This window comes from Telmatherina bonti, assembly GCF_933228915.1.
Source record: "Telmatherina bonti genome assembly, chromosome: 24".
Lineage (NCBI taxonomy): Eukaryota > Metazoa > Chordata > Actinopteri > Atheriniformes > Telmatherinidae > Telmatherina > Telmatherina bonti.
In genome coordinates this window covers 32637100-32651092 of record NC_136633.1, presented here as the reverse complement: position 1 = coordinate 32651092, position 13993 = coordinate 32637100, and the positions used below count along the sequence as shown (strand labels likewise).

The following is a 13993-nucleotide window of genomic DNA, read 5'->3' as shown; positions in this document are numbered from 1 at the left end:
TGACAACGGCCCTCCATGACAGAAGCCCTCCATGACAACGGCCCTCCATGACAACGGCCCTCCATGACAACGGCCCTCCATGACAACGGCCCTCCATGACAGAGGCCCTCCATGACAACGGCCCTCCATGACAACGGCCCTCCATGACAGAAGCCCTCCATGACAACGGCCCTCCATGACAACGGCCCTCCATGACAGCGGCCCTCCATGACAACGGCCCTCCATGACAACGGCCCTCCATGACAGCGGCCCTCCATGACAACGGCCCTCCATGACAGCGGCCCTCCATGACAACGGCCCTCCATGACAACGGCCCTCCATGACAGAAGCCCTCCATGACAGAAGCCCTCCATGACAACGGCCCTCCATGACAGCGGCCCTCCATGACAACGGCCCTCCATGACAACGGCCCTCCATGACAGCGGCCCTCCATGACAACGGCCCTCCATGACAGCGGCCCTCCATGACAACGGCCCTCCATGACAGAAGCCCTCCATGACAGCGGCCCTCCATGACAACGGCCCTCCATGACAGAAGCCCTCCATGACAACGGCCCTCCATGACAGCGGCCCTCCATGACAACGGCCCTCCATGACAACGGCCCTCCATGACAACGGCCCTCCATGACAGAGGCCCTCCATGACAACGGCCCTCCACGACAGAGGCCCTCCATGACAACGGCCCTCCATGACAACGGCCCTCCATGACAACGGCCCTCCATGACAGAGGCCCTCCATGACAACGGCCCTCCATGACAGAGGCCCTCCACGACAGAGGCCCTCCTTGACAGAAGCCCTCCATGACAACGGCCCTCCATGACAACGGCCCTCCATGACAGAGGCCCTCCTTGACAGAGGCCCTCCATGACAACGGCCCTCCATGACAACGGCCCTCCACGACAGAGGCCCTCCTTGACAGAGGCCCTCCATGACAACGGCCCTCCATGACAACGGCCCTCCATGACAGAGGCCCTCCATGACAACGGCCCTCCATGACAGCGGCCCTCCATGACAACGGCCCTCCACGACAGAGGCCCTCCTTGACAGAAGCCCTCCATGACAGCGGCCCTCCATGACAACGGCCCTCCATGACAGAAGCCCTCCATGACAACGGCCCTCCATGACAACGGCCCTCCATGACAGCGGCCCTCCATGACAGCGGCCCTCCATGACAACGGCCCTCCATGACAGAGGCCCTCCATGACAGCGGCCCTCCATGACAGAAGCCCTCCATGACAGAGGCCCTCCATGACAGCGGCCCTCCATGACAACGGCCCTCCATGACAACGGCCCTCCATGACAACGGCCCTCCATGACAGAAGCCCTCCATGACAACGGCCCTCCATGACAGAGGCCCTCCATGACAACGGCCCTCCATGACAGAGGCCCTCCATGACAACGGCCCTCCATGACAACGGCCCTCCATGACAGCGGCCCTCCATGACAACGGCCCTCCATGACTGACTTTGGACCCCCCTACAAGAAGTTCGGCTTCTGAATATTAAACAACAGCGATACAAAACGTGGTCCCTGTTATTTAAGTTGGTTTTTGTTTAATTTGGAATTTTTTTCAATATTTTTTCTTTTTAATTTAAGAATGTTTTATTATTTGCCTTTCAGAAAGAACTGAGTATCTATAAAAGTAGCGTCTTTATCTGAGTTCTCTGGTGGGAACATCCCCCGTCGTGGTTCTTTACATGTCAGTCAGAGGCCAGATGATGGTGATGGAAAGTGGACATGTCCACATCTGAAAGACGTAAATGTGAATCTGAGAAAAGGCAGACGCAGGAGTAGACTTGTTCTCATCACTAAATCACCAGAGTGTTGATGTGACCTGGATATTTTCCTGTTCTGAGTCACTGAAGCATGACGTCCTCATGTCCTCCAGCAGGAAGCTCAGTAAACAGCATGAGGTAACGGCGACTGTACCGCATCTGTACTGCGTTATCATCTAGACACGTGTTGTCAAGTTCCTGATAATACCACAAAATCTGGAGCCCGGACAACGACCGAGGATGGAAGGATGAAGTGCACAGAAATAAGTTTATAACTGACTGAGGTGCAGGTGTGTTGCAGGGAATACTGTTAAGAACCTCAGACAGAAAAGACGTAAAGAAGAACTCACCTTTGGTCCAGGGAGACCTTCTCCAATAGGTCCTCTTTCTCCTTGGACTCCCTGTGGTCCTTGAGGTCCCTGAATAACACAAAAGATGTTTATGAGCACCAGAGAAACCAAATCTTGAGCAACAGTCTCCAGATTTGCTACCTGTTGTGTAGCTTTACTTTTTTATTATTCAGGATCTGTTCAGACAGTTTGTGAACACTGGGTATCTCTCTGGTTGATTAAAGGTTAGAAAAATCCCACTGGTTCTTGAGTAGGCATGTAAAAGGTCGGTGGGACAAATGTTTCCTTTTGGTTCTCTAGGTTCTGGTGGGGACTCAGAGAAAGAGAAAAAGAAAGAAGCTCAGTGTATCAGGAAATGTCCCTCAGCAGTCTAAACCTATAGCAGCATAACTAAGGGATGCTAACCATCCCTAGCTATAGGACTTATCAAAAAGATAAGTCTTCAGCCTAGTCTTAAAGGTGGGGAGGGTGTCTGCTTCCCTAACACTAACTGGGAGCTTATTCCATAAGAGAGGGGCCTGATAACCAAAGGCTCTGCCTCCTGCTCGGCTCTTTGAGACTCTAGGAACCACAAGTAAGCCTGCAGTCTGCGAACGAAGTACTCTGCTTGGTATATAAGGAACTATGAGGTCTTTGATATATAGTGTTGCCTGGTTGTGGAGGGCTTTATATGTAAGGAGAAGGATTTTAAATTCTATTCTAGATTCAACAGGCAGCCAATGAAGAGAGGCTAAAACTGGAGAAATATGATCTCTCCTGCTGGTTCTGGTCAGGACTCTGGCTGCAGAATTCTGGATCAGCTGAAGGCTTTTCAGGGCATATTTAGGACAGCCCAGTAATAGAGAGTTACAGTAATCTAGTCTCGAAGTAACAAAAGCGTGAACCAGTTTTTCTGCATCACTCCGAGACAGAATGTCCCTAATTTTGGCTTTATTACGTAAATGAAAGAAGGCTGTTTTAGTAACCTGCTTAATATGTGGACCAAAGGACAGGTCAGGGTCAAATATTACTCCAAGGTTTCTCACTGTAGCACTGGAAGCTAAAGTAATGCCATCCAGGTTCATTACAAAACTGGAGAATTTAGCTCTGAGTTTTTCAGATCCAACGAGAATTACTTCAGTCTTATCTGAGTTTAAGAGGAGAAAATTTCTAGACATCCAAGTCTTTATGTCTATGAGACAATTTTGTAGCCTATTGGGCTGATTTGTTTCATCTGGTTTAAAGGATAAGTATATCTGAGTATCAGCTGCATAACAATGAAGGTTTATTCCATGCTGTCTAATAATTTTGCCTAAAGGGAGCATATATAGCGTGAAGAGTATTGGTCCAAGTACAGAACCTTGAGGAACTCCATGACTTACTGTAGTTTGGGAGGAGGACTTGTCATTTACATGAACATACTGAAGTCTATCAGATAAATATGATTTAAACCAGCTTAACGCTGTACCTGTAATTCCAACCACCTGTTCTAGTCTCTGTAACAGAATGTTATGATCGACTGTATCAAATGCAGCAATAAGATCAAGCAAGATAAGTACGGACACAAGTCCTTTGTCTGAGGCCATAAGAAGGTCATTAGTAACTTTCACCAATGCCGTCTCAGTGCTATGATGAGCTCTAAATCCTGACTGAAACTCCTCGCATAAATTATTTCTGCTCAGGTGGGCATGTAGCTGAGCTGAAACTATTTTCTCCAGAATTTTGGACATAAATGGGAGGTTAGATATAGGTCTATAATTTGCTATCACCTCTGGATCCAGAGATTGCTTTTTAAGTAAAGGCTTGATTACAGCAGTTTTAAATGATTGTGGTACATATCCTGTCACTAAAGACATATTGATAAGATTTAATAGAGATGTATCAATTAAAGGGAAAATGTCCTTAAAGAGGCTCGTTGGGAGAGGGTCTAAGATACAGGTGGATGGTTTAGATGAAGCTATTGTTTTAGTTAATTCAGAGGGTTGGACAGGACAGAAACTATTTAGACACAAGTCAGATCCTGGTTCTAAGGATGCTTCGGAGACCACAACAGACTCAACATTATAAGTAGAAGGAAGAATATTGTGAATTTGATCTCTAATAGTGTCAATTTTATTCCTGAAAAAATACATGAAATCATCACAGCTAAGTGAGAAAGGAATACATGGCTCCACAGCGCTCCGGCTCCTAGTAAGCCTAGCTACAGTGCTGAAAAGAAACCGAGGGTTGTTTTTGTTTTCCTCTATCAATGATGAATAATAAGCTGTTCTTGCCGTACGTAAGGCTTTTTTGTATACGATTAAACTTTCTTTCCAGGTTAAGTGAGACTCCTCTAATCCTGATGAACGCCATCTGTTTTCCAAACGCCTTGATGCCTGTTTTAGAGCTCGAAGCTGGGAATTAAACCAGGGAGCCTTCATAATCTTACCTAATTTCTTCTTCTTTAGGGGAGCAACATTATCCAAGGTTGTACGCATTGAAGCTGTTATAGTATCAGCATGTTGATCAATCTGAGCAGGAGTAAGGCTTAAAGGGGGACTCTCAGTCATGCTAACACATGGTAGAGGGGAAAAAATTGATTCAATTGATAATATTGTCTGATAAACATCTACTATAGTAGAATTTATTTTTGGTCAGTGAGTAATCAAATAAAGTGAATTCAAAGGTTAATAAGAAGTGATCGGACAAGACAGGGTTTTGAGGAAATACTTTGAGAAAATACCATATGTTAGAACCAGATCAAGAGTATGACCATGAGAGTGAGTGGCACAATGAAGACAATGAACAGGTTGTCCAACAGTTGAAGAATCGTTACAAAGAAGCAACAATAATCCACCAAAACACATCTTTTTGCTTTGCTTATTTGCTTTTCAGTTAATTCATAAAAGAAACATTTTAATGCTTCTCAAACTTGTGATTTTGAAGAAACAAAAGGAAGATTTCCTGCGATAAAGAGATGTTTAACCCACGATCAGGTTGCAAACTTTGTGAGCAGTGATGTGGATGCTGTTGGTTTCTGCAGACGTTTATCATGTTGGACGTTCTCCAGGTTAAGACCTGAAACCTTGAAGCATCACTCCTGAACTTTGGCAGAATTTGTGTTTTCTTTCTGTCTCTTCTCTGAGATCTCTCCAGCCAGTAAAAGTCAGTCTGATGTTGACCCAGGAGGCCTTGTTTGAGGCTAACCCTTTCCCTTTCTCTTTTACCCCCTGGTGTTCTTCGGTGATGTCCACTTGGGGTTTTGTAGGGTGAATCAGCTACAGTGTGCATTCAAAAGTGAGTCGATAGCCAGTTGCTAGCATGTAATAAGGTACCAGAAAGCCAGGTGCCGCTATAAAGTCATGCACATGACTGGAAAAAAAAGTTGGAAAGCACAGTTCCTTGGGTTACGATGGTTCTAGGAAATGTCAGTGTGGTATGAAAATGAGTCAGATAAGTATTAAAATCAGAAAGTTGCAAGCACTTCCTCCATCTGTGGGAAACCATAACTGTATGCGCTATACTTCAATTTGGCCAAGCAGACCATAAAAGTGTCCCAGCTTACGTACCGGTGGTCCAGCCTCACCAAGCCCTGGAGGTCCAGGGGGCCCTGGTTGCCCCTGGAAACCAACATCCCCCTGCAGACACAAAGGTTGGCGATTATAACCTCTATATATATATATATATATATATATATATATATATATATATATATATATATATATATATATATATATATGTTACATATGTTTCAGTTTGACTGTTTTATGCTGGAAGGAGAAAATATTTAGTTAGTTAAATCAGAATTTCACGGTAAAAACAAATAAAATTACTGTTCATGAACATGAACAGATTCAGAAATAAACAAAACAACACTGAGTAACATAATATTTTCTTATTGTTTCACTCCTCATATAAACAACACTGGTCTTTCTGGGTGGAGTTTGTCTCCATGTATGTATGGGTTCTATCTGAGTTCTCTCTGGGATCTCTCCGAGTTCTCAATGAGTTCTCAATGAGTTCTCTGTGAGTTCTCTCTGGGTTCTCTCCGAGTTTTCTCCGTGTTCTGAATGAGTTCTCTCTGGGTTCTCTCCGAGTTTTCTCCGTGTTCTGAATGAGTTCTCTCTGGGTTCTCTCCGAGTTTTCTCCGTGTTCTGAATGAGTTCTCTCTGAGTTCTCAATGCGTTCTCTCTGAGTTCTCTCTGGGTTCTCTCTGAGTTCTCAATGAGTTCTCTCTGAGTTCTCAATAGGTTCTCTCCGAGTTCTCTCTGAGTTCTCTCTGAGTTCTCAATGCGTTCTCTCTGAGTTCTCTCTGAGTTCTCTCTGAGTTCTCTCTGAGTTCTCAATGCGTTCTCAATGCGTTCTCTCTGAGTTCTCTCCGAGTTGTTAATGAGTTCTCTCCGGGTTCTCTCCTCGTTCTCAATGAGTTCTCTCCTCGTTCTCAATGAGTTCTCTCTGAGTTCTCAATGCGTTCTCTCTGAGTTCTCTCTGGGTTCTCTCCGAGTTTTCTCCGTGTTCTGAATGAGTTCTCTCTGAGTTCTCTCTGAGTTCTCTCTGAGTTCTCAATGCGTTCTCAATGCGTTCTCTCTGAGTTCTCTCCGAGTTGTTAATGAGTTCTCTCCGGGTTCTCTCCTCGTTCTCAATGAGTTCTCTCCTCGTTCTCAATGAGTTCTCTCTGAGTTCTCAATGCGTTCTCTCTGAGTTCTCTCTGGGTTCTCTCCGAGTTTTCTCCGTGTTCTGAATGAGTTCTCTCTGAGTTCTCTCTGAGTTCTCTCTGAGTTCTCAATGCGTTCTCAATGCGTTCTCTCTGAGTTCTCTCCGAGTTGTTAATGAGTTCTCTCCGGGTTCTCTCCTCGTTCTCAATGAGTTCTCTCCTCGTTCTCAATGAGTTTTCTCCGAGTTCTCAATGAGTTCTCAATGAGTTCTCCCCGAGTTCTCCCCGAGTTCTCTTTGAGTTCTCTCCAAGTACTCTCCGAGTTCTCTCCGACTTCTCAATGAGTCCTCTCTGGGTTCTCTCCGAGTTCTCTCTGAGTTCTCTCCGGGTTCTCTCTGAGTTCTCTCCGGGTTCTCTCTGAGTTCTCTCCGGGTTCTCTCAGAGTTCTCTCTGAGTTCTCAATTAGTTCTCTCCGAGTTCTCTCTTAGTTCTCTCCGGGTTCTCTCCGAGTTCTCAATGAGTTCTCTCCTCGTTCTCAATGAGTTTTCTCCGAGTTCTCAATGAGTTCTCAATGAGTTCTCCCCGAGTTCTCCCCGAGTTCTCTTTGAGTTCTCTCCAAGTACTCTCCGAGTTCTCTCCGACTTCTCAATGAGTCCTCTCTGGGTTCTCTCCGAGTTCTCTCTGAGTTCTCTCCGGGTTCTCTCTGAGTTCTCTCCGGGTTCTCTCTGAGTTCTCTCCGGGTTCTCTCAGAGTTCTCTCTGAGTTCTCAATTAGTTCTCTCCGAGTTCTCTCTTAGTTCTCTCCGGGTTCTCTCCGAGTTCTCAATGAGTCCTCTCTGGGGTCTCTCTGAGTTCTCAATGACTTCTCAATGAGTTCTCTCCAAGTACTCTCCGGGTTCTCTCCGAGTTCTCAATGAGTCCTCTCTGGGTTCTCTCCGAGTTCTCTCTGAGTTCTCTCCGGGTTCTCTCTGAGTTCTCTCCGGGTTCTCTCTGAGTTCTCTCCGGGTTCTCTCAGAGTTCTCTCTGAGTTCTCAATTAGTTCTCTCCGAGTTCTCTCTTAGTTCTCTCCGGGTTCTCTCCGAGTTCTCAATGAGTCCTCTCTGGGGTCTCTCTGAGTTCTCAATGACTTCTCAATGAGTTCTCTCCAAGTACTCTCCGGGTTCTCTCCGAGTTCTCAATGAGTCCTCTCTGGGTTCTCTCCGAGTTCTCTCTGAGTTCTCTCCGGGTTCTCTCTGAGTTCTCTCCGGGTTCTCTCTGAGTTCTCTCCGGGTTCTCTCAGAGTTCTCTCTGAGTTCTCAATTAGTTCTCTCCGAGTTCTCTCTTAGTTCTCTCCGGGGTCTCTCTGAGTTCTCAATGAGGTCTCTCCGAGTTGTCAATGAGTTCTCAATGAGTTGTCAATAAGTTCTCTCCGGTTTCTCGCCGAGTTCTCAATGACTTCTCTCGGAGTTCTCTCGGGGTTCTCTCCGAGTTCTCTCCGAGTTCTCTCTGAGTTCTCTCTAAGTCCTCTCTGAGTTCTTTCTGAGTTCTGAATGAGTTCTCTCTGAGTTCTGAATGGGTTCTCTCCGAGTTCTCTCCGGGTTCTCCCTGAGTTCTCTCTTAGTCCTCTCTGAGTTCTTTCTGAGTTCTCAATGAGTTCTCAATGAGTTGTCAATGAGTTTTCTCTGGGTTCTCTCTGAGTTCTCAATAAGTTCTCTCCGAGTTCTCTCTCAGTTCTCAATGAGTCCTCTCTGGGTTCTCTCCGAGTTCTCTCCGAGTTCTCTGCAGGTTCTCTCTGAGTTCTCAATGAGTACTCAATGAGTTCTCTCTGAGTTCTTTCCGGGTTCTCTCCGAGTTCTCTCTGAGTCGTATCCGAGTTCTTTCTGAGTTCTCAATGAGTACTCTCTGAGTTCTCTCCGAGTTCTCTCCGAGTTCTCAATGAGTTCTCTCTGAGTTCTCTCTGAGTTCTCTCTGAGTTCTCTCTGAATTCTCACCGAGTTCTCACCGAGTTCTCAATGAGTTCTCAATGAGTTCTCAATGAGTTTTCTCCGAGTTCTCTCTGAGTTCTCTCCTGGTTTTCTCCAGTTTCTCTCTGAGTTCTCAATGAGTTCTCTCCGAGTTCTCAATTAGTTCTCTCCGAGTTCTCAATGAGTTCTCAATGAGTTCTCTCCGAGTTCTGTCCGAGTTCTGTCCGAGTTCTCTCCGGGAACTCTCCGAGTTCTCAATGAGTTTTCTCCGAGTTCTCAATGAGTTCTCTCCGAGTACTCTCCGAGTTCTCAATGAGTTCTCAATGAGTTGTCAATGAGTTTTCTCTGGGTTCTCTCTGAGTTCTCAATGAGTTTTCTCCGAGTTCTCTCCGGGTTCTCTCCAGTTTCTCTCTGAGTTCTCATTGAGTTCTCTCCGAGTTCTCAATGAGTTCTCTCCGAGTTCTCACTGAGTTCTCTCCAAGTACTCTCCGAGTTCTCTCCGAGTTCTCAATGAGTTCTCAGTGAGTTGTCAATGAGTTTTTCTCTGGGTTCTCTCTGAGTTCTCAATGAGTTCTCTCTGAGTACTCTCCGAGTTCTCTCCGAGTTCTCTCCGAGTTCTCCCTGAATCCTCTCCGGGTTCTCTCCAAGTTCTCAATGAGTTCTCAATGAGTTCTCAATGAGTTCTCAATGACTTCTGTCTGAGTTCTCTCCGAGTTCTCAATGATTTTTCTCTGAGTTCTCTCTTAGTCCTCTCCGAGTTCTTTCTGAGTTCTCAATGAGTTCTCTCCGAGTTCTCAATGAGTTTTCTCCGAGTTCTCTCTGAGTTCTCTCCGGGTTCTCTCCAGTTTCTCTCTGAGTTCTCAATGAGTTCTGTCCGAGTTCTCAATGAGTTCTCTCTGAGTTCTCTCCGAGTTCTCAATGAGTTCTCTCCGAGTTCTCTCCGGGTTCTCTCCGAGTTCTCAATGAGTTCTCTCCGATTTCTCTCTGAGTTCTCAATGAGTTCTCTCCGAGTACTCTCCGAGTTCTCAATGAGTTCTCTCCGATTTCTCTCTGAGTTCTCAATGAGTTTTCAATGAGTTCTCAATGAGTATTCTCCGAGATCTCTCTGAGTTCTCTCCGGGTTCTCTCCAGTTTCTCTCTGAGTTCTCAATGAGTTCTCTCCGAGTTCTCAATGAGTTCTCAATGAGTTCTCTCTGAGTTCTGTCCGAGTTCTGTCCGAGTTCTGTCCGAGTTCTGTCCGAGTTCTCAATGAGTTCTCTCCGGGAACTCTCTTGGTTCTCTCCAGGTTCTCTCTGAGTACTCAATGAGTTCTCAATCAGTTGTCAATGAGTTTTCAATGAGTTCTCAATGAGTTTTCTCCGAGATCTCTCTGAGTTCTCTCCGGGTTCTGTCCGAGTTCTGTCCGAGTTCTCAATGAGTTCTCTCCGGGAACTCTCTTGGTTCTCTCCAGGTTCTCTCCGAGTACTCAATGAGTTCTCAATCAGTTGTCAATGAGTTTTCCCTGGGTTCTCTCTGAGTTCTCAATGAGTTTTCTCCGAGTTCTCTCTGAGTTCTCAATGAGTTCTCAATGATTTTTCTCTGAGTTCTCTCTGAGTTTTCAATGAGTTCTCTCCGGGTACTCTCCGAGTTCTCAATGAGTTTTCTCCGAGTTCTCTCTGAGTTCTCTCCGGGTTCTCTCCAGTTTCTCTCTGAGTTCTCAATGAGTTCTCTCCGAGTTCTCAATGAGTTCTCAATGAGTTCTCTCCGAGTTCTCAATTAGTTCTCTCCGAGTTCTCAATGAGTTCTCAATGAGTTCTCTCCGAGTTCTGTCCGAGTTCTGTCCGAGTTCTCTCCGGGAACTCTCCGAGTTCTCAATGAGTTTTCTCCGAGTTCTCAATGAGTTCTCTCCGAGTACTCTCCGAGTTCTCAATGAGTTCTCAATGAGTTGTCAATGAGTTTTCTCTGGGTTCTCTCTGAGTTCTCAATGAGTTTTCTCCGAGTTCTCTCCGGGTTCTCTCCAGTTTCTCTCTGAGTTCTCATTGAGTTCTCTCCGAGTTCTCAATGAGTTCTCAGTGAGTTGTCAATGAGTTTTTCTCTGGGTTCTCTCTGAGTTCTCAATGAGTTCTCTCTGAGTACTCTCCGAGTTCTCTCCGAGTTCTCTCCGAGTTCTCCCTGAATCCTCTCCGGGTTCTCTCCAAGTTCTCAATGAGTTCTCAATGAGTTCTCAATGAGTTCTCAATGACTTCTGTCTGAGTTCTCTCCGAGTTCTCAATGATTTTTCTCTGAGTTCTCTCTTAGTCCTCTCCGAGTTCTTTCTGAGTTCTCAATGAGTTCTCTCCGAGTTCTCAATGAGTTTTCTCCGAGTTCTCTCTGAGTTCTCTCCGGGTTCTCTCCAGTTTCTCTCTGAGTTCTCAATGAGTTCTGTCCGAGTTCTCAATGAGTTCTCTCCGAGTTCTCAATGAGTTCTCTCCGAGTTCTCTCCGGGTTCTCTCCGAGTTCTCAATGAGTTCTCTCCGATTTCTCTCTGAGTTCTCAATGAGTTCTCTCCGAGTACTCTCCGAGTTCTCAATGAGTTCTCTCCGATTTCTCTCTGAGTTCTCAATGAGTTCTCTCCGAGTACTCTCCGAGTTCCAATGAGTTTTCAATGATTTCTCTCTGAGTTCTCAATGAGTTTTCAATGAGTTCTCAATGAGTATTCTCCGAGATCTCTCTGAGTTCTCTCCGGGTTCTCTCCAGTTTCTCTCTGAGTTCTCAATGAGTTCTCTCCGAGTTCTCAATGAGTTCTCAATGAGTTCTCTCTGAGTTCTGTCCGAGTTCTGTCCGAGTTCTGTCCGAGTTCTGTCCGAGTTCTCAATGAGTTCTCTCCGGGAACTCTCTTGGTTCTCTCCAGGTTCTCTCTGAGTACTCAATGAGTTCTCAATCAGTTGTCAATGAGTTTTCAATGAGTTCTCAATGAGTTTTCTCCGAGATCTCTCTGAGTTCTCTCCGGGTTCTGTCCGAGTTCTGTCCGAGTTCTCAATGAGTTCTCTCCGGGAACTCTCTTGGTTCTCTCCAGGTTCTCTCCGAGTACTCAATGAGTTCTCAATCAGTTGTCAATGAGTTTTCCCTGGGTTCTCTCTGAGTTCTCAATGAGTTTTCTCCGAGTTCTCTCTGAGTTCTCAATGAGTTCTCAATGATTTTTCTCTGAGTTCTCTCTGAGTTTTCAATGAGTTCTCTCCGGGTACTCTCCGAGTTCTCAATGAGTTTTCTCCGAGTTCTCTCTGAGTTCTCTCCGGGTTCTCTCCAGTTTCTCTCTGAGTTCTCAATGAGTTCTCTCCGAGTTCTCAATGAGTTCTCTCCGAGTTCTCAATGAGTTCTCTCCGAGTTCCCTCCGGGTTCTCTCCGAGTTCTCAATGAGTTCTCTCCGATTTCTCTCTGAGTTCTCAATGAGTTCTATCCGAGTACTCTCCGAGTTCTCAATGATTTCTCAATGAGTTCCAATGAGTTTTCAATGATTTCTCTCTGAGTTCTCAATGAGTTTTCAATGAGTTCTCAATGAGTTTTCTCCGAGATCTCTCTGAGTTCTCTCCAGGTTCTCTCCAGTTTCTTTCTGAGTTCTCAATGAGTTCTCTCCGAGTTCTCAATGAGTTCTTAATGAGTTCTCTCCAAGTACTCTCCGGGTTCTCTCCGAGTTCTCTCCGAGTTCTCAATGAGTCCTCTCTGAGTTCTCTCTGAGTTCTCAATAAGTTCTCTCCGAGTTCTCTCTGAGTTCTCTCCAAGTACTCTCCGAGTTCTCTCCGACTTCTCAGTGAGTTCTCAATGACTTCTCAATGAGTTCTCTCCAAGTACTCTCCGGGTTCTCTCCGAGTTCTCAATGAGTCCTCTCTGGGTTCTCTCCGAGTTCTCTCTGAGTTCTCTCCGGGTTCTCTCTGAGTTCTCTCCGGGTTCTCTCTGAGTTCTCTCCGGGTTCTCTCAGAGTTCTCTCTGAGTTCTCAATTAGTTCTCTCCGAGTTCTCTCTTAGTTCTCTCCGGGGTCTCTCTGAGTTCTCAATGAGGTCTCTCCGAGTACTCTCCGAGTTCTCTCCGAGTTGTCAATGAGTTCTCAATGAGTTGTCAATAAGTTCTCTCCGGTTTCTCGCCGAGTTCTCAATGACTTCTCTCGGAGTTCTCTCGGGGTTCTCTCCGAGTTCTCTCCGAGTTCTCTCTGAGTTCTCTCTTAGTCCTCTCTGAGTTCTTTCTGAGTTCTGAATGAGTTCTCTCTGAGTTCTGAATGAGTTCTCTCTGAGTTCTCTCGGGGTTCTCTCCGAGTTCTCTCCGGGTTCTCCCTGAGTTCTCTCTTAGTCCTCTCTGAGTTCTTTCTGAGTTCTCAATGAGTTATCAATGAGTTGTAAATGAGTTTTCTCTGGGTTCTCTCTGAGTTCTCAATAAGTTCTCTCCGAGTTCTCTCTGAGTTCTCAATAAGTTCTCTCCGAGTTCTCTCTGAGTTCTCAATGAGTCCTCTCTGGGTTCTCTCTGAGTTCTCTCTGAGTTCTCAATAGGTTCTCTCCGAGTTCTCTCTGAGTTCTGAATGAGTTCTCTCTGAGTTCTCTCCGGGTTCTCTCCGAGTTCTCTCCGAGTTCTCAATGAGTTCTCAATGAGTTCTCTCTGAGTTCTCAATGAGTACTCAATGAGTTCACTCTGAGTTCACTGCAGGTTCTCTCTGAGTTCTCTCTGAGGTCTCAATGAGTACTCAATGAGTTCTCTCTGAGTTCTTTCCGGGTTCTCTCCGAGTTCTCTCTGAGTCGTATCCGAGTTCTTTCTGAGTTCTCAATGAGTTCTCTCTGAGTTCTCTCCGAGTTCTCTCTGAGTCGCATCCGAGTTCTTTCTGAGTTCTCAATGAGTACTCTCTGAGTTCTCTCCGAGTTCTCTCCGAGTTCTCAATGAGTTCTCTCTGAATTCTCTCCGAGTTCTCACCGAGTTCTCAATGAGTTCTCAATGAGTTGTCAATGAGTTGTCAATGAGTTCTCAATGAGTTCTCTCCGAGTTCTCAATGAGTTCTCTCCGAGTACTCTCCGAGTTCTCAATGAGTTCTCAATGAGTTGTCAATGAGTTTCCTCTGGGTTCTCTCTGAGTTCTCAATGAGTTTTCTCCGAGTTCTCTCTTGGTTCTCTCCAGTTTCTCTCCGAGTTCTCAATGAGTTCTCAATCAGTTGTCAATGAGTTTTCTCCGAGTTCTCTCTGAGTTCTCAATGAGTTTTCTCCGAGTTCTCTCTGAGTTCTCTCCGGGTTCTCTCCGAGTTCTCAATGAGTTTTCTCCGAGTTCTCAATGAGTTTTCTCCGAGTTCTCAATGAGTTCTCTCCGAGTTCTCAATGAGTTCT

The 13993-nt window shown here is 45.8% G+C and overlaps 1 protein-coding gene across 1 annotated transcript in view; it reads right to left on the bottom strand.

Moving 5' to 3' along the window:
* The window catches only part of LOC306774178 (uncharacterized protein), a gene marked incomplete at its 5' end in the record, with an annotated part of 644048 nt that overhangs the window by 128728 nt on the left and 501327 nt on the right, over positions 1-13993 (bottom strand). Inside the window, 2 exons of the mRNA XM_079264158.1 lie at positions 2125-2193; positions 5652-5720. Coding sequence (XP_079120284.1) covers positions 2125-2193; positions 5652-5720 — 138 coding nt within the window. The remainder of the gene's footprint in view (positions 1-2124; positions 2194-5651; positions 5721-13993) is intronic.